At 49.6% G+C, this 19,757-nt stretch overlaps 2 protein-coding genes across 9 annotated transcripts in view; one reads left to right on the top strand and one right to left on the bottom strand.

The window, feature by feature from the left end:
* KIF25 (kinesin family member 25) overlaps positions 1-19,757 on the bottom strand; it is a 71,290-nt gene that overhangs the window by 46,237 nt on the left and 5,296 nt on the right. For 5 of the 8 annotated variants that reach the window (XM_054558480.2, XM_054558485.2, XM_054558481.2 and 2 more), the window contains exons 2-5: positions 11,322-11,387; positions 7,091-7,213; positions 4,416-4,554; positions 1,631-1,734 (exon numbers count right to left, since the gene is read on the bottom strand). In XM_054558480.2, coding sequence (XP_054414455.2) covers positions 1,631-1,734; positions 4,416-4,554; positions 7,091-7,213; positions 11,322-11,387 — 432 coding nt within the window. The remainder of the gene's footprint in view (positions 1-1,630; positions 1,735-4,415; positions 4,555-7,090; positions 7,214-11,321; positions 11,388-19,757) is intronic. The other 3 variants (XM_054558483.2, XM_054558482.2, XM_054558486.2) reach the window with 1 other exon arrangement.
* On the top strand, positions 1,740-2,729 carry LOC100460382 (putative uncharacterized protein KIF25-AS1). The gene is made up of 2 exons (XM_003776965.5): positions 1,740-2,068; positions 2,171-2,729. The coding sequence occupies exons 1-2, from the start codon at positions 1,815-1,817 to the stop codon at positions 2,460-2,462; spliced, it is 546 nt and encodes a 181-aa protein (XP_003777013.2). The 5' UTR covers positions 1,740-1,814; the 3' UTR covers positions 2,463-2,729.

The following is a 19,757-nucleotide window of genomic DNA, read 5'->3' as shown; positions in this document are numbered from 1 at the left end:
ACCAAGTAAGCACGAGAGCCTCTGGGTCTTGTTAATGGGCAGGGAGAGACGTGGCTGGAAGGCGCTGGTGAGGAAGTGGCAGGGGCAGTCTCCACTGGCATCTCCAGTTACAGCAGAATCCTTGCTTTTCCCGTGCGAGTCCCCATCTCTGCAGATTCCCCCGCCCCCGATCTCTGCAGATTCCCCCGCCCCCATCTCTGCAGATTCCCCCGCCCCCATCTCTGCGGATTCCCCCGTCCCCATCTCTGCGGATTCCCCCGCCCCCATCTCTGCGGATTCCCCCGCCCCCATCTCTGCAGATTCCCCCGCCCCCATCTCTGCAGATTCCCCCGCCCCCATCTCTGCAGATTCCCCCGCCTCATCTCTGCAGATTCCCCCGCCCCCCCATCTCTGCAGATTCCCCCGCCCCCATCTCTGCAGATTCCCACACCCCCCCATCTCTGCAGATTCCCCCGCTCCCCCATCTCTGCAGATTCCCCCGCCCCCATCTCTGCAGACTCCCACACCCCCATCTCTGCAGACTCCCCCGCCCCCATCTCTGCAGACTCCCCCGCCCCCATCTCTGCAGACTCCCCCGCCCCCATCTCTGCAGATTCCCCCGCCCCCATCTCTGCAGATTCCCACACCCCCCCATCTCTGCAGACTCCCCCGCTCCCCCATCTCTGCAGACTCCCCCGCCCCCATCTCTGCAGACTCCCCCGCCCCCATCTCTGCAGATTCCCCCGCCCCCATCTCTGCAGATTCCCACACCCCCCATCTCTGCAGACTCCCCCGCTCCCCCATCTCTGCAGACTCCCCCGCCCCCATCTCTGCAGACTCCCCCGCCCCCATCTCTGCAGACTCCCCCGCCCCCATCTCTGCAGACTCCCCCGCCCCCATCTCTGCAGATTCCCCCGCCCCCCATCTCTGCAGATTCCCCCGCCCCCCATCTCTGCAGATTCCCCCGCCCCCATCTCTGCAGATTCCCCCGCCCCCATCTCTGCAGATTCCCCCGCCCCCCATCTCTGCAGATTCCCCCGCCCCCCATCTCTGCAGATTCCCCCGCCCTCATCTCTGCAGATTCCCCCGCCCCCATCTCTGCAGATTCCCCCGCTCCCATCTCTGCAGATTCCCCCGCTCCCCCATCTCTGCAGATTCCCCCGCTCCCCACTACCCGCTACAGCTCTTTCCTTGTGCCTCACAGCGGCCGGTCCCACTTCCCGCATCGCCACCAATGTGGCCCAGGCCGCCGGCCCCTGTGACACTGCAGTCACCCCCTTGCTCCCCGTCGTGGCCTCCCGACCAAGCAGCCAGAGTGACCCCCAAAGCCTAAATCAGCCTGCAGCGCCCTCACCCCTCCTCCAGCTGCCACCTCCTCCTGGGTGAAGAGGACGCAGGTTGCAGCCCCCGCAGCTCTGCCCCTCTGCCCTCCGGCCAGGCCACCTCGCTGTCCCCCTTACTGTCCACCCCGCTGTCCACGCTGCTGTCCCCCCTGCTGTCCCCCCGCTGTCCCCCCTGCTGTCCCCCCGCTGTCACCCCTGCTGTCCCCCCCGCTGTCCCCCCCACTGTCCCTCCCGCGAGGGGCTTCTGCACGTTCTGCGTGGGCCTCTCCTCAGGGCCGCCCCAGGTCTCCCCTGACGCCCACGCTCACCACCAGGCTGTTGTGCAGGACCTTCCTTCTCTGCCTCTCCAGCTGGTGGCGCGCACTGACGTCCTGCAAGGCCCGCTCCAGGTGCGCCACCTTTGACTGGCATGCTGAAAGGACAAAGGGACAGAGGCATTTTACCAGAGAGGACATTCATGGGGCCCAGCAGGTCAAATTCTTTTCTCTAAGTATGGGAGACATTTTTAAAAACAATGGAGTCCTCCAGGGCCGGCTGCGTGCTGTGGCGTGTGCTCCTGACAGCTTTGGACCCAGGCTGCCCTGTCCCCACCACGACCAGGGACTCAGAGAGCTCGCCTGGGGGACCCGGCCCCACAGTCACCGCGTCCGTCATCAGCCTGAAACGCCATCAGCCCGTGAATGCTGCCCCATCGTCTGCATGGCAGCCAAGGAGGTCTCTGCTCCTAAAGCACCTGGGAACCCTTGGTGACGGGGGAGCGGGGCAGGGAAGGAGATGCTGGGGCCCAGCTCTGCTGCCGTGGATTGTCACAGTGGCCTGGGCCTCCACTCCCGCCTCTGTCCTACCAGGATGGTCCCAGGTGATGTGGCGATGGGTGGGCACTGCGTGGGGGCCTTGGCCAAGCTTGGACACCCCAGTCCCCAGACTGGCCATTGCCGTGGAGGCAGCACGAGGGTGACATGGAGCTCGGTGTCATGCTGCAGGGGATGCCTCGCGACTGTATGTGTCATGATAGCCAGGGGCCCCTCCACATGTCACTTCGCCAAAGGACGCAGCCCGGCCCGGGGCTTTCTATCCCAGGCCCGAGGACCTGCGGGGACAAGGCCCCCTCAGCACAGATGCAGCTCTCATGAGGCCTGAAAGCAAGCTGGACTTGCAGAACCGCGCACACTCCCTTTCTGAAAGAAACACCTGTTACTGGCTCCAGACTGAATGAGGGTGTAAGAAAGCGGGAAGGGTCCCCCACAGTGAGAGAGAGACCCTCCCAGTCACTCGGTCATCTGAGCCTTGACTATGTCGGGCCCCAGCCACCAGCCTGTCCGCACTATCCCTCTTGTCAGCGTAGCTGAAAGGAGCTGCCTGGGCACCTCAGGTGGCTGAGGCTCATCTTTGAGGAGCATGGAACTCAAGGGGAGAAGTCGCACCCCCAGGGAAGCCAGGTAAGGAGGCCCCGAGCCCCTGAGCCTAATGCCTGGGCACAAATAAGCCACCTGGGGACACCTCTGTGTGGCAGGACTGCACCGTGGCTCCCACAGGCAGGGTCTCAGCAGGCCCTGCCTCCTCACACATCAGCATTCCCTCTGCGGGAGAGCCTTGGCTGCTGCCTGCTTCTCCCTTTGAGTTTCACCTTTTCAAAGCTTAGGTGCTTTTCACAAAATAACATGATTGTCCCTTTCCCTGCAGCACATGGCTTATAAGAACACAGGCGTTGCCGGCTGTGGTGGCTCGTGCCTGTAATCCCAGCACTTTGGGAGGCTGAGGCGGGCAGATCACCTGAGGTCAGGAGTTCGAGACCAGCCTGGACAACATGGTAAAACCCCATCTCTACTAAAAATACAAAACTAGCCAGGCGTGGTGGCAGGCGCCTGTAATCCCAGTTATTCGGGAGACTGAGGCAGGAGAATCGCTTGAACCCAGGAGGCAGATGTTGCAGTGAGCTGAGATGGTGCCACTGCACTCCAGCCTGGGAGACAGAGCGAGATTCTGTCCCCCGCCGCCACCTCCCGCAAAAAAAAAGAACAGAGGCGTGCACACGTCACTCCTACAAACACAGCCTCAGGGGAGTTACTGAGCAGAGTGCACTGAAGAAAACTAGGCTACAGCAGTGATTTCAATAAAACATCATGTAGCCTCGCAGATCAGTACAGGTTCCAAAGTTTCCACACACCTATTTTGGAATAACAGCAGAACAACACTTGACCAAGTTCCTAACTTGACGATCATCTGTTTGGCCTGTGGACACACTGAACACTGGGCAGAAGCTGTGAGCATGAGACGAATGTGGGGATGGTGCCATTTGGTTCTTTTGTTTTTTTGAGACAGAGTCTCACTCTGTCGCCCAGGCTGGAGTGCAATGGCGCGATCTCGGCTCACTGCAATCTCCACCTCCCGGGTTCAAGCAATTCTCCTGCCTCAGCCTCCCAAGTAGCTGAGATCAAAGGTCTGCACCACCACACCCAGCTAATTTTTGTATTTTTAGTACAGACAGGCTGCTGTCAAACTCCTGGCCTCATGTGATCTGCCTGCCTCGGCCTCCCAAGGTGTTGGCATTACAGGCATGAGCCACTGGGCCTGGCCGGATAGTGCAATTTGGACGATGAGTTTAAAACTGCAGAACCAAAGTAACCTCTTCCACAGGCTTCAAGCACAGTAGCTGAAGATAATAAATCCATTATAACAAAAGAGTAGCCAAAATGCCGTGGCATTCTTAGAAATGAAGAAAGAACTGAACTGATAAGACAAAAAAAAAAAAACACCTCATGTCATATTATAGGAAACTCTGACACAGAACGCCCAACGTGGACACAGGTGCCAGTTCAGCAGTGACCGTCAAGGCCAGGGAAGTGCCCTGTGGTGATCAGGAGAACAAGAAGCTCCTCCAGCAAGCGGGGCTGCAGTGGGAGCTGGGAGGGAGCAGTGCACACACCAACGTGGCCGAGTCACACAGTGCCTGCCCTCGCCTGTGGAATTTGGTGTCAGCTAAAAGGAAGAAGAAATGGAAACTTAAATTCTAGCCGGTCATTGTCTTAAAACTGCAAACATTTCTCTCGAGCGTGGACTGGCCCGGCTTCGGTGAAAGGCGCCCCCTCCTACCTAGCAGGGTCTCCGCACTCTGCTGTGTTCTTTGCACCGCGGTCACTATTTCAGAAACACGGTCCTGATACTCATCCTGATAATCTCTTAAGAGTGCCCAAGAAGAAGAATGAAATGCCTGTATATCCTGGTTAAGTTTCTATAAAATAAGAACACGATTCATAAAATTATATGATTAATGATCACAGTATAATTACATAAGAATTCGTTATATATGTTTGTATAGAATAATAACATACCCACACAATTAATATAAGGGATGTGTTGTTAACTGGAAGGGTTTAAAGCAGAAGTTCTTCGGCCCAGGCGTGTCAACGCCCGCCAGGACTGTTTTCATGCTGCCCGCGCCTCGGCTCACTTACAGAAGTTCTGACTCAGTACATCTGGGATTCGTACTTTCAAAGCAGTACATGTGATATGCCCTTAAAGTATTTAAGAAACGGAAAGTGAAGTATTTCACCAATTTCCGTAGGAAGGGCCGCTCACTGCACGGTGGGGCGATGCTGGGCGCGAGCCGTGTTTCTGTCTGTTGTTGACTTCCTCAGGATGCTGGCTCAGGCTCAGAGCCTCTCATCACCGCCTGTGAAATGGGGACCACCCTGCTAATCTGCTATGCAGACCTGCCTTCTGGAAGCTCAATTATCACGAGCACATGGTGGAAAACATTTGGGCCGGTGAAAACAACTTAACGTGTAAATGTACATAATAAAATTCCAGGCACAATACATATGAACGCTTTTAGAGGACTTTGGGGGCAAAGCAACTGATGTCTTGCGTGGAAAGTCCTCTTCTCCCCCTGAAATTATCTCAAGGATCTTCCATGGGAAGATGTGACAGAACCAGGACACTACTGCTTAATATTTAATCTCAGACGCTCTTGAATCACAAGAGCATAACTAAACTTAAATAGGTATTCATCGTTTCTTTAGTCAAATCTCTCTTTTTCTGTAAAATGGAGATGGCTTTCATATGTTTGGGAAACATTTTAATAACAAATTAATAACATTTTAATATCAAAACTAAAGTGTTTTTCTTATATGGAGTACAGATAAAGTTATACATACAACTTATTCAATTAATTTTATTCAGTTGGAAGAGAATGAAAATTAATTTTGTATAAATCTATTCTAAATACACTAATGCAGCTTATGAGGGGGTGGGATATCTCTAATTCTGACTAACAAAGAGAACAGATTAATCCTGTTTACAGATGTTTTATTGTTGTAGTAATTATGCTGGTCACATTGTTTAAAACAAAAGGTTAAACAATGTTCTCAACCAAAGGTATAAAAATATCCTCCTACAAGTTCGCCCTGGAGAATTGCCAAATATACTATAGGGAATAACAATTTTTCTAACTTTCCTTTCTAGAAATTATTAGTAGTTTAACAGGAGCTGTTCACATCTGATGACATGCTGTACCAGATCTATTTAATCTAACATGTATAAACATGTTTTCTACCATTTAACATTAAAATTAAATTGAGAACTTTGGTTAACTAAAGTAAGATTTTAGTTTAATGATTTAATTTGATTAATTAAAATGAGAATTTTGACTCAGAAAATTGAACTACTGCCACAGCGATTTGAAATAATTCATTTCATCGCCAAAATGTATTTTTCCTTCTGATATTTGCTTAGAATCCCAATCCTATGTTTTGTTTTGTTTTTAGGTTTAGTCTTCTGTTTAGTATGTATTAGAAAGCGTAACTCCCAGAGTGAATACCATCTGCAATTGATTATGAAAATAGTAACGATTTTGGCCTGGCGAGGTGGCTCACGCCTGTAATCCCAGCACTTTGGGAGGCAGAGGCAGGCGGATCACAAATTCAGGAGATGGAGACCATCCTGGCTAACACGGTGAAACCCTGCCTCTACTAAAAATACAAAAATTAGCCAGGCATGGTGGCAGGCACCTGTAGTCCCAGCTACTCAGGAGGCTGAGGCAGGAGAATCGCTTGAACCCGGGAGGCCGAGGTTGCAATGAGCCAAGATCGTGCCGTTGCACTCCAGCCTGGGTGACAGAGCGAGACTCCATCTCAAAATACATAAATAAATACATAGAAAGAAAGAAAAGAAAAAAAAGAAAGAAAATAAGCTGGGCACGGTGGCTCACGTCTGTAATCCCAGCACTTTGGGAGGCCGAGGCGGGCGGATCACGAGGTCAGGAGATAGAGACCATCCTGGCTAACACGGTGAAACCCCGTCTCTACCAAAAAATACAAAAAATTAGCCGGGCGTGGCGGCAGGCGCCTGTAGTCCCAGCTACTCAGGAGGCTGAGGTAGGAGAATGGTGTGAACCCAGGAGGCGGCGCTTGCAGTGAGCCGAGATCACGCCACTGCACTCCAGCCTGGGCGACAGAGCGAGACTCTGTTTTTTTTTTTTTTTTTAAAGAAAATAGTAACGATGGTATACTCTTTTTAAGAAGGGCAGATTGGGCCTGTGATGGAAACTTGTAACGATGGTATACTCTTTTTAAGAAGGGCAGATTGGGCCTGTGATGGAAACTTGTATCTAAAACACGAGGGGCTTTCCTGGTTTCAGTGAGGGCTTCTTTTACTTCCATAAGATTACATGTCTTTTGACAAGCATAATTTAAGCCATTTCACCAGAAACAAACATAAACATTCCCTGCATCAGTTAAAACTCTGGCTTCTGGTGAAGCTGTTTTTACCTGAATGACAAGACCCAGCTGGCTCAAGGCTGAGCGTGTGTTTCTCTGCAGACGCTGCTGTTTGTTGTACAGGGTGGAAATCCGAGTGGCCTCACTGCGACTCTTTTCAATCTTTCCCTTGTACTATTGCAAAGAAAATAATCAAAGACAATTTGAAGTCTTAAAACCTCGAAGCTGAAGCAGAGGAGAGCTGAACCTCTCCTCTTTCCTCTGAGGAGAGACTGGTTGCTGATGGTCCCGGGTGCACCTGCCCACGTGAGAGAAGACACCTCCCCTGCATGGGACTCACTGCAGCAGGGAACACGATGGGGGCAACTCCAGGCGAGCCAGGGGCGCCCGGGGCACGAAGCCACAGGAGCCGTCGGGGAGGCCTCCCCAGGGCTGAGCCTGAGGGTCCCGGCCAGGTGCGGGGAGGCAGAACGTCCTGGAAGAGGGGCTGCGTGTGAGGCCGGCGATGCCCACGTGTGACTCGGCGATGCCCGCGTGTGAGCTCCGGGTCGCGCGCTGCCTACGGTGCCTCCGGGGAGCTAAGCCCAGGCCCGAGTCCTGGCACAGAGACGGCCAAGCTCAGTGCCTCAGGAGCAGAGGGACGGGGGCGAGCCGGGCCCAGCTGGGCAGGGAGGCTGCAAAGTCACCTAAACTAACTGTGGAGCAAAGACGGCCGCGGAGGGGGGTGCGATTGTATTCTCCGTGTGAAGCTCCTCAGAAGTGGAAAGGTGTTAACAGAGAACTGCAGAAGAGGGAGGCTCCTGAGAGCCCCGGGGGGTGAAGAGGCCGCCAAGAGCGCCCGGGGGATCCGTGGGGCCTGAGGGGGGGCCCGGGAATGCTCTCCCACCCTCATCTGACTAAAGAAGAGGCTGCAGCAAAATTCAGTCCCCGGCCCCCAAAGGCTCAGATCCTCTCTGGGGAAGAAAGAAATACCACGCACATGAGTGTTAGAAATCATCACCCTGCGCGTTAGAAGCCGTGTTCCAAAGCCTCCGGGACTCACCGGGAGTGGAACGGCAATTCCGAGAAAGTCCATGGCGCCAGGATGGCCTGCGCTCAACGTGGGGCTGCCCTGGGCTTTGGGGGATTTGGCCGTGGGCAACAGAAAGACGGGGGAGCGAGCCTGCGTGGGCACAGGGAGGCCGGATTGCGCTGGGGGTGCTGAGGGATGGAGTTGGATGGAAATAAAGTCACCACCTGTTGAGCAAGGGACTCGGGACTTGTCTTAGGTGAGGGTGACATGGGAAGCAGGAGCATGAGTCACGGGCAGGAAGCTCCACTTTGGGGAGGGTGAGAGGCCGGGAGGACCAGGAGGACCTGGAGGCCTGTGCAGCCGCCAGATCTGCAAGGTGCATGTGGTGGATGGTGCTCCATCTGCGTCCCGCCCCAGGAGTCCCAGTGGAAAAGCCGTTTCATTGCAGGGCCCTTGACGCCAAGCACATCACACACCAAGGCCGTGGTCTGCGTGGCAGTGGAACATGCTGGCCTGGGGGAGGCAGCAGGCAGGGCCACCACGTGGAGATCCGCCTTCCAGTGACTAGAACCACCACAAGGGGCTCACATTGCAGACGCCAGGGCTCCACGGCTGCATTTCATACTGTGTGCCTAATGATCTTACATGTTAAAAAAGATCCTTTAAAAAGCTCATCTAAATGATACTGGAAAAGTCGGTGGGCTTGGGCAGCGCCCTCACCGACAGTGCGTGGTGGACAGCACCAGGCTCTGGACCAGACCCAAATGGGAAGCCTGGGCGTGCACTTTGGGGTCAGCGGCCACACCGACAGCCGCTCCTCGACTCACTTTGGGGCTCGGCGGCCACACCGACAGCCGCTCCTCGACTCACTTTGGGGTCGGCGGCCACACCGACAGCCTCTCCTCAACTCACTTTGGGGGTCAGAGGCCACACTGACGGCCACTGCTCGACTGGCTGCTGGCGCCACAGAGGCTGTGACGTCCTGGAGAGCCACTCATCCTGAGGGACCCTGAGCACGGGCCGTCCAGGTTCCGCTGGAGAAGGCTTTGGTGGAATGTGATGCCGAGGGGTTACCTCTGCAATCTCAGACACTCTCAGGCACTCACGTGCAGGGGTCTGAGGTCCCTCCTCCATGGAAGGACCTGTGTTCCTGGCCAAAGATGGAGACTGGAGTGTGACTGTAGAGCAGCAACACCTCGGGCTCCTTGAGACCTTGTTGACCAAGAGTCTTGACCCTTCTAATAAAGCCACAAAATGCTGTGAGGCCCTCAGGCTGGACGGGGTTACAATTTCCAACTGTTTTCATTATGTAGAATGACACCGTGCACTCCCAGAGAACAATGTGGCCTGGAATTGGGTGACGAGATTTGATGCTCGGTCCCACAGCTTTTTGTCATTGTGAATGTGGGAACGTTTTTCACCTCTCTGGGCCTCGGTGTTGCCGCCTGTGTCTTCAATGCCTAGGAAGGGCATGATAATGCACTCACACCCGGGCCTCAACGCCCCAGGAAAGAACGAGCTTAAAAATGAACGCAGAAAATATTCACTTCATTTCAGAAGTAGTATGAATATCCCTTAATTAATTTGCAAATTTTGTGCAACTGCATTTTTTTCCCAACGAAATTCAACAGGGTTATTTAAGGACAGTCAAGAAGAGTGGAAGCCCACTTGGCCCTGATTCTGCGAAGATTCCAAGAATTCTAAAGGGGTAATAATTTAAAGATGAGAACACAATAGTTTCCTATTTCCACCGTTACAAATTACGGGAAACTGGGGGCTTCCAACAGAAACTTTTCGTCTCATGGTTCTGGAGGCCAGAAGTCCAAACCCAAGGTGTGGCCGGGCCTCCCTCAGAAGGCTCCAGGGGAGGGCCCCTCCTGCCTCCTCCCGACTCTGGCTCTGCTTACAGTCCTTGGCCTGCGGTTGTATTGCCCAGTACACACGGTCACATCTGGAATGCTCCCTTCCTCCATCCCCATGTGGCCTCTCTGTGTGGAAACTCCTCTGCCTCCCTCCTGTAAGGACACTCACTCACGGTGGCATTTAGAGCCCACCAGGATAACCCAGGACACTCTCCCATTCTGAGTCTTAATTTAGCCATATCTGCAAACCAGTTCACGTCCTGATGAGAAGCGTCCAGGGACTCAGGCCTGCTTTCTTTCCGCGGCCGCTTCTCAGCCTAACCCAAGTAGCAACAGCAAACGGTAGAAAAGAAACACCTGAGTCCGTGTGTGCCAAAGACGTTCTCCCTTTGTGCTCCCTTCCTTTTAAATTCCGAGAACAAACCTGCGAGAAAAACTGAGCGGAGTCATCTTCCAGAGACGTTTTTCTTTGGTGAGGCAGACAGATGATATGCGTAGCATCGTTCAAGTGTTCTGGGGCTGATCCCGGGATGATGGATCACTCGAGTTACCAGAAGAGCGGCTTCCTGGAACAACGGGGTGTGGGAAGGGGTGGAAACATGCCGGCGGAGGGCCTTCGGGGTGAAGGCTGGGCACCTGGCTTGTGGAGCCTTGGGGGCGATGGAGACGCTGGGCACCTGGCTTGTGGTGATGGTAGCTGCTGCGGTTTGAATGCGCCACCTCCAAAATTCACATGGAAGCTTAACCCTCGATGTGGTGGCGTTGAGAAGCGGGGCCTTTGGGGGCGGACCCGTGCCTCGTGGATGGACTGGAGGGAACTGGCGCAGGCCTTCTGTGCTCCCCACTGTCCTGCCAGGCGAGGACAGCACCAGAGATGGCACCATCGGTGAGGAAGAAGGGCCCTCACCAATGGCCCCGCGGCACCAGGTCTTGGATTTTCCAGCCTCCGGAACTGTGAGTGATAAATCCCTGTTCTTAATAAATGTCTCCATCGCAGGTATTTTGTTATAGCAGCACAAATGACTAAGTCAGTTGCACAACTACACATTTCCTAAACGTTGACTTGTACACTTAACATGGGTAAATTTATGATACAGCCACCTGGTACACTAAACCTCAAGAGAGCTGTTTTGAAAAAGCGTGAGTTCCTGATGAATTGTTACTCATTAAATACCTGTGAGCACAGAGACACACAGGAATTTGGAGCTCAACCTTGATCCAGTGTAAGAAAACACTTCACACAGCAACCGAGGAGTCCCTGATACCTCACTCGATGGCAAAAAGAAAAGGTCCCAGGGAGTCACCCCCAATGTATTTCTTCCACAAGGGCTAAAAGCTGACTTCAACACGAAGTCACTCCCCACTAGATACGATTCCACTCAGCCTGCAGGACATGTAAAAATATTACCTCTGCCAATTTCAGAAGGAGGACAGCGTTTTCCGTTTCCAGTTCTGCTATCTTGTCTTCTTTGGCCTACAACCAAGGATCCAAAAAGGACAGTGACCAACAGAGCACTTACCTGGTCGTACTGACAACATGAGAATTCTGTTAATCGGCCATCATTTTCATCAGAACACAGCGTACACCAGACACAAACACACGGGCCGTCGGCGAGGAACTGCCGTCCTGGGCTGCACAGCTGTGCTTTGGTCAACGACAGCCTTCGTACCTCACAGTGGCCCCTTCAGATGGTAGTGTCTTATTTTTACTGTAGCTTTTCTGTGTCGTGATGCACAAATCCTCGCTGTTGTGTTACAGCCACCCGCCGTGTTTGGCACAGTCCCCCCTGCACAGGTCTGTGGCCTGGCTGCAATGGCTGCACCCTATAGCAGCAGGCAGGACCTTCCCAGTTCGTGGAAATGCACCCCACGATGTTCCCACAATGACAAAGTCGTCCAAGGACACATTTCTCAGAACACAACCCCGCCATTAAGCGATGCCTAACCGATGCTGGGCTCGGATGACGCCACCGCCGCAGGACAGGGGGGAAAGGCCATCTCCACCCCCAACAGGCCCTGCTTCCCTCCCACCGTCCACGCTCATATCCACCACCTCTCCAGCCTCCAGTGTGGCCCCTGACCAGCAGTGGCAGCCGAACCTGGGGGCTTGGACCCTCCCACTCCTTGTCAGAAGGGGACTCGGAGAGGCCGGCTGGGAGGGCTGAGGGCTGTCACAGAAGCAGCCGGTGTGAAGGCCCCGAGCTGGGAATGAGCGTGGCGTGTTGAGGACGGGGCAGAGGCCTGCGAGGCCAGCGAGTGGGTGAGGGAGGCTGAGGTGGGAAGGAGGCTGGGGCATGGCCAGGGTGTGTACAAGCCAGGTGCAAGCCCGGGTTTGATCCCACACAGATGGGATGGCACTGGAGGGTCTGACGTAGGGCAGTGACATATCACCCTATCAACAGTGAACACGGAGACAGCCAGCGACCAGAGAATTTCCTGCAAAGACAACCACCAGTTTTTTAAGAAGGGGGTTCAGGTGCAGCCCCTCCTACTGGGGGTTCAGTCCTCTGCTGGGGACTCCTCCTCCCCTACGCCTGCTGATACACCCACAACCAGCTGTGATGAGTTTAGGACAATCTTACTTGTAACTCCAAACTCTTTGGGACTGGTGACATGACCTGAGGCCTTGGGAGTCATCTACACCAGAGGTCCCCAACCTTTTTGCCACCAGGGACTGGTTTCATGGAAGACAGTTTGTCCACAGTCTGGGGGTAGGGTGGTTTTGGGATGAAACTCTTCCACCTCAGGTCATCAGGCATTAGATTCTCATAAGGAGCGCGCAACCTAGATCGCCCGCACGTGCGGTTCACAAGAGGGTCCGCATGCCTCTGAGACTCTAATGTCGCTGCTGATCTGGCCAGAGGCGGAGCTCAGGAGGGAATGCTCACTGGCCCCTGCTCACCTCCTGCTGTGCACCCCGTTCCTAACAGGACACGGACCAGTACCGGTCCATGGCATGGAGGCTGGGGACCCCTGATCTACGCTATCCATTGCTATATGCAGTCTATTTAACCTCTTAAAAAGAAATCTCTGGAATATTTCCTCTCCAATCCACTTAATTCCGAGAGGGCACCCTCTCTTCATGGACAACTGCAGGAGCGGACACCACCACTCTCTGCCAGCTTCTTCTTTCTGGAATTAATTGAAAACATTTCCATATGCTGACTGAGGTACAAATCACATGCCAGACAATTTACTCATCTCAAGTGCACAGTTCAGTGAGCTTTAGTGTACTTTGAGTGCAACTCACCACAATGAGTCTCAGAATATGTTCATCTTCCTCAAAAGAAACCCTTAGACATTACTCCTAATTACTTCCTACCCCAGTGCCAGGAAACCACTGATCTAGTTTCTGTCTCTATTTGCCGATTCTGGACATTTCATGTAAGTAGAATCACACAACACGTGATCCTTCGTGTCTGGCTTCCACTCGGCATGTTTTCAGGGCTCAACCATGTGTAGCAATATCAGAATTTCATTCCTTTTTATTGCCAAATAGTATTTCATTTTATGGATGTACAACATTTTGTTTATTCATTCATCAGCTGATGGACGTTGAGGTTTCCTCTTCCTTTTGGTTATTAAGAGTCGTGCTGCCAGGACGTTCCCGTACAAGCTTTGTGGGGAAATGTTTTCAGTTCTCTCGGGTGCATATACCTAGCATTTTGAGGAACTGCTAGACTGTCTTCCAAAGCAGCTGTGAGGCAGGAGGATAGGGAATTGGGGTAACCAAGGGTGAAGGCATAAGCAAAAGAACAGCAGGTGCAGCTACTTCCAGGCAGGACTGGGCGGCACACAGGCCACAGCCTCCCTCCGGTGAAAACAAGACCGACAAGTTTGCACGTCAGCCTCGGATTGACCACGGGTTACATCTCCGCTTCAGCCTCTGATTGGTCACAGGCCTCTAAAGGGCACCCAAGGGTGTTACCAAATTCTTTTCGCTTAGAAAAGCCCTAAAGAACATTGCACCTGGGGATCCTGAGCCGCTTGCTTGAGCCGCTCCCACTCTGTGGAGTGCACTTCCGGTTCAGTACATCTGCGCTTTCAATACATCTGTGCTTTTGTTGCTTTTTTCTTTTGTTGCTTTTTTCTTTTGCTGCTTCTTTCTTTTGTTGCTTCTTTCTTTTGTTGCTTTGTCTGTACCTTTTGTTCAATTCTTTGTTCAACGCACCAAGAACCTGGACAACTCACAGTCAAGACGTCCCATCCGGTAACAGCGGCATTAGTTTTACATTCCCACACAACTGCATGAGGATCCCGATTGCTCCACCTCCTCTCGAACACCTGTTATTATCTCTCTTTTTTATTATAGTCCTCTTTGTGGCAAGCAGTGGTGTCACACTGCAGTTTTATTTGTCTTTCCCTGGTGGCTAATAATGGTGAACATCATTTTCAGTGTAAAAGTCTTGTTAAGTCTTATACCTTATACTTCTTTGGTTAAAGGTATTCTGAAATGTTTTGATATTTTTGATGCTATTGTAAGTGAAATTGTTTTCTCTTTCTTTCTCTTTTTTTTTTTTTTTTTGGACAGAGTCTTGCTCTGTTGCCTGGGTTGGAGTGCAATGGCCTAATCTTGGCTCACTGCAACCTCTACTTCCCAGGTTCAAGCGATTCTCCTGCCTCAGCCTCCCAAGTAGCTGGGATTACAGCTGGGATTACCCGCCACCACGCCCAGCTAATTTTTTGTATTTTTAGTAGAGATGGGGTTTTGCCATGTTGGCCAGGCTGGTCTCGAACTTCTGACCTCAGGTGATCCACCCACCTCGGCCTCCGAAAGTGCTGGGAATACAAGTGTGAGCCACCGTGCCCAGCCTTTTTTTTTTTTTTTTTTTTTTAAATAGAGACAGGGTCTTAATATGCTGGCCAAATTGGTCTTGAACTCTTGGCCTCAAGCAACCCTCCTGTTTCAGCCTCCCAGAATGCTAGGATTACAGGCGTGAGCCACTATGCCTGGCTGGAATTGTTTTCTTAATTTCATTTTCAGTTGTTCATTTCTATAGTATAGAAATACATTTGCTTTTTGTATATTGATCTTATCTTCTTCAACCTTGCCAAATGTGTTTATTTCTGTGAATGAGTTTTCTTTTAGTGGGTTTTGTTTTGTTTTTTTTTTTTTTTTTTTGAGATGGAGTCTCGCTCTGTCACCCAGGCTGGAGTGTAATGGCGTGATCTCGGCTCACTGCAACCTCCACCTCCCGGGTTCAAGTGATTCTCCCACTTCAGCCTCCCGAGTAGCTGGGGTTACAGGTACCTGCCATCATGCCCGGCTAATTTTTGTATTTTTGTAGAGATGGGGTTTCACCATGTTGGCCAGACTGGTCTCGAACTCCAGACCTCAAGTGATCCGCCCACCTCTGCCTCCCAAAGTGCTGGGATTACAGGCATGAGCCACTGCGCCTGGCCCCTTTTTAGTGGATTTCCTAGAATTTTCTGTCTATGAGATCATGTCTTCTGCAAATCGGAGATCATCTTCCTTCTTCCTTTCTGACATAGACGCCATTTCCTTTTGATTTCCCTGCCCAGCTGCCTGACTAGTGCTTTCAGGGCAATGTGGACTAGATGTATTGAAAGTGGATGTGTCTGTCTTGCTCCTGGTCTCCGGGGAGAGGTGTTCGGTCTTTCAGCATTGTGACATTAGCTGTAGTTCTCTCACAGATACCTTTTATCAAGTTGGGGAATTTCCCTTCCATTCTTATTTGATTTTTTTTTTTTTTTTTTGAGACGGAGTCTCGGTCTGTGGCCCAGGCTGGAGTGCAGTGGTGCCATCTCGGCTCACTGCAAGCTCCGCTTCCCGGGTTCATGCCATTCTCCTGCCTCAGCCTCCCGAGTAGCTGGGACTACAGGCACCCACCACTGCACCCGGCTAATTTTTTTGTATTTTTAGTAGAGACGGGGTTTCACCGTGGTCTCGATCTCCTGACCTCGTGATCCTCCCACCTAGGCCTCCCAAAGTGCTGGGATTACAGGCATGAGCCACTGTGCCAGGCCGATTGAGTGTTTTTATTATGAAGAGGTGTTAAATTGTGTCAAATGCTTCTTCTGGGTCTATTAAGAGAATCATAGCAGTTTTGTCCTTTATTTTATTGATATGGTCTATTACCTTAACCGATTTTTGAATGCTGAACCTGCTTTGCATTCCTGGAGTGGGTCGCGCTTGGTCATGATGTGTAATCCTCTTTATATGTTGCTGGATTCTGCTTACTCATCTATTGTTGAGCTTCTGCACCTCTATTTATAAGAGATACTGCTCTGTAGTTTTCTCTGCTCATGATATCTTTCTGTGGCTCTGGCTTCAGGGTAATATGGCCTCATGGAATGGGAAATGTTCTCTCCTCTTCTAGATTTTGAAAGAGTTTGTGAAGGACTGGTGCTAATTCCTCTTTAAGTGTTGGGTAGAATTCAATGATGCCATCTGGGCCTGAACTTTTCTTTGTGGAGGTTTTTGGTTACTAATTCGATCTCTCTACTCATTACAGTTCAATTCAAATTTTCTATTTCTTCTTTAATCAGTTTTGGTAGTTTGTGTTTTTATAGGAACTTGACCATTTCATCTAATTTGTTGGCAATGTTCATAGTGTTTTCTTATAATCCTTTATATTCTGTAACATAATAATCCCTTTTTTTTTTTTATAGAGATGGGGTCTCACCATGTTGCCCAGGCTGGTTCCTAACCTCCCACCTCAGCCTCTCCTTTCTTTTCCTTGATTTTAGTAATTTGAGACCCTGTTTAGTCAGTCAAGCTAAAGGTTCATCAATTTTATTGATATTTTCAAAGAGCCAATTACTTGTGTTGATTTTCTCTGTAGTTTTTGTATTCTCTATTTCATTTGCTCCTGTCCTAATCTCTTTTGTTTGCTTCCTTCTACTTGTTTGAGTCTAGTTTGCTATGCCTTGTCCGGTGTCTTAAGGTAGAAGAGTAGGTTGTTGACGTGAGATCTGTCTCCTTTTAAAATATAGGCTTTTACATCTATAAATTTCCATCTAAGCCTTGCTTTAGCGTCATCCCATAAGTTTCTGTACTGTGATATCTTCATTTTCATTTATCTCAAAGTACTTCCTTATTTCCTCATGGTTTCCTCTTTGACACATTTGGTTATTTAAGAGTATCTCGTTTAATTTCCACATATTTGTGAATTTCCCAAATGTATTTTTGCCATCAATTTCAAATTTAACTCGATTCTGAACATGCTCCAGGATAAACATGGTAGGTCCCAGAACAAGCCTGAATACATTTAAAGGATATAAATCATATATGATTCAGGCTTGTTCTATGACTTAGCATGTTTATCCTGGAGCGTGTTCAATGCGCACTTAAGAATTTTCAATTCTGTTGTTAGGTAGCATGTTCTACAGATGTCTGTTAGGTCTGTCCAGTTTATCGCATTCTTTGAGTCTTCTGTTTACTTGTTGATTTTCTGTCTAGTTGGTCTACCCATAATTGAAGGTAGTGTATTGAAGTCTGCAATCCTTGTTTTTGAATTGCCTATTTCTCTTCCATTCTGTTGGTTTTTGTCTCACTAGTTCAGGAGCCCTGTTGTTAGGTGTATTCTCCCTTCCTTTTATATTATTATAGTTATACACATTATATGTATATATATTATAAATATAATAATACATTGTTATAATTATGACTTTACATAATTTCACGTTCATTAAAGAAGGTGAGAAAAGGAAGGAGGATACATATTTATTTATATGCAATTTCTATTTCTCTTTTTATTCACCATGTTTGTTTCTCTTCATTTGGTCCTGTGGATTCGAGTCACTGGCGTCCTTTCCTGACTCCAGTAAAACTTTGCCTTCATCACATCCTTTGTGCTATTTTTGTCAAATACATTACATTTCTACATGTTACAGGGCCAACAGTACAATTATACACATTCTGTCTTATACAACTGCTCTTTAAATCAGTTATGAGAAGGAAAACGAAGAAATATACATGTCTACTGTCTTTTATAATTACATCATTACCTTTACTGATGCTCTTTGTGGATTTGAGTTTCCTTGTGGTTTCACTTGCTTTCAGCCTGAGGGATTTCCTTTTCACAATAAATTCTCTCTGATTTTTTTTTCGAAGAATGCTTTTATTTTGCTTTAATCTTTGAAAGACAGTTTTCCCAGATATAAGACTCTTGATTGACAGTTTTTTTTTTCTTTCAGCACTTTGAACATGTCATTCCACTGCCGTATGAGTCCATTTTCATGCTGCTAATATAGACAAACCCAAAACTGGGCGAATTACCAAAGCAAGAGGTTTACTGGACTTACAGTCCCACGTGGCTGGGGGGCCTCACAACCATGGCAGAGCCACACCTCACACGGTGACAGAGGGAGACAGAAGGAGCTTGTGCAGGAAAACTCCTCCTTTTAAAACCATCGGATCTTGTGAGACTCATTCACTATCATGAGAACAGCATGGGAAAGATATCTGCTCCCATGATTCAATTACCTCCCACCGGGTCCCTCCCACAACAGTGGGAATCCAAGATGAGATTTGGGTGGGGAAACAGCCAAACCATATCAACTGCCCTCTGACTTCCATCATTGCTGAGGAGAAGTCAGCCATCAGTCCTTTGGGGTTCTCTTGTACACGGCAACTCGTTCACCCTTTCTGCTTTCAAGATTTTAATGTTGGCTTCAAACATTTGTACTATGACATGTGTGAGTGTGAATCTCTTTGCATTTATCCTACTTTTGGGATTCATTGAACTTCCTTGAGAGATTCACATTTTTAAGCAAATTTGGGAAGTTTTCAGCAATTATTTCTCTGAATATTTTTCTGCCCCTTTATCTCTCTTCTCTCCTTTTGCTTTCATTATGCATATGCTGGGGGGCTTAAAGGTTTCACATATTTGTCTGAGGTTCTATTTCTTTTTTTCAATCTATTTTTATCTCCGTTTTTAAGATAACGTAATTTCTACCAATCTATCTTAAAGTTTGCTGACTTTTCAGTTGAAATCTACTCATGAGCCCTGCCAGATATTTTTTTGCCATTTCAGTTATTTTCAGCTCCAGGATTATCATTAAGAAATAATTTCAATCTCTGTATTTTTTTTTATTTGATGAGACATTGTCATGGTTTCCCTCACTTCTATGAGCACAGTGTTGTTTAGTTTTTTGAACATGGCTGTAATGGCTGCTTTGAAGTCTCTGTCTCCTCAACATCTAGGCCCTCCTGCTAATCAGAGTCAAATTAAAAAAAAAAATCTAGGCCCTCACAAGGCAGCTTTTGTTTCCTGTGTTTTCCTCATGTCTCATTTTCCTGTTTCTTTGAATGTCTTTGCATGTCTACATTTTTATTGAAAATTGGATGTTTTAGGTAATAGTATACAAACTACATGCTGATTCCTCTCTTCCCTCTGTCGCTTGGTTTTGTTGTTCTTTGCTTATTTGTTGAGTCACTTGGCTAGACTATTTCAGTGAAGCTTATTTCCCCTGCAGTGTGAAGCCTCTGGGGTAGCTCCTTGGAGGTCTCAGCCTTGGGCATGCATGCAGCCACCCTGGGTTGTGGTGGTTTTGGTGGGGACATTGGCTGTCTCTTTCCTCGATCCCTCTGTTAAGCTATCTACCTTATGCGGCATCACATCTACCTGTTAAGCTCCATTAATTACTAACTGATTGCTCTATGATTTTCAATAATGACCTGGGCATACATTTCTTCAATGTGTGGTCCAATTAAACTGGAGCAGTGAACATTTTTTAAGGCCAGTCTCTGAGGTTTGTTTTAGCTCCAGGAGGGCTTTTTTTTTTTTTTTTTTTTTTTTTTTGAGACTGAGTCTTGCTCTGTAACCAGGCTGGAGTGCAATGGCACGATCTCAGCTCACTGCAACCTCTGCCTCCCGGG

This window comes from Pongo abelii, chromosome 5 (assembly GCF_028885655.2).
Source record: "Pongo abelii isolate AG06213 chromosome 5, NHGRI_mPonAbe1-v2.0_pri, whole genome shotgun sequence".
Taxonomy (NCBI): domain Eukaryota; kingdom Metazoa; phylum Chordata; class Mammalia; order Primates; family Hominidae; genus Pongo; species Pongo abelii.
Note: the sequence above shows the minus strand (reverse complement) of the source record. Positions and strands in the feature narration are given on the sequence as shown.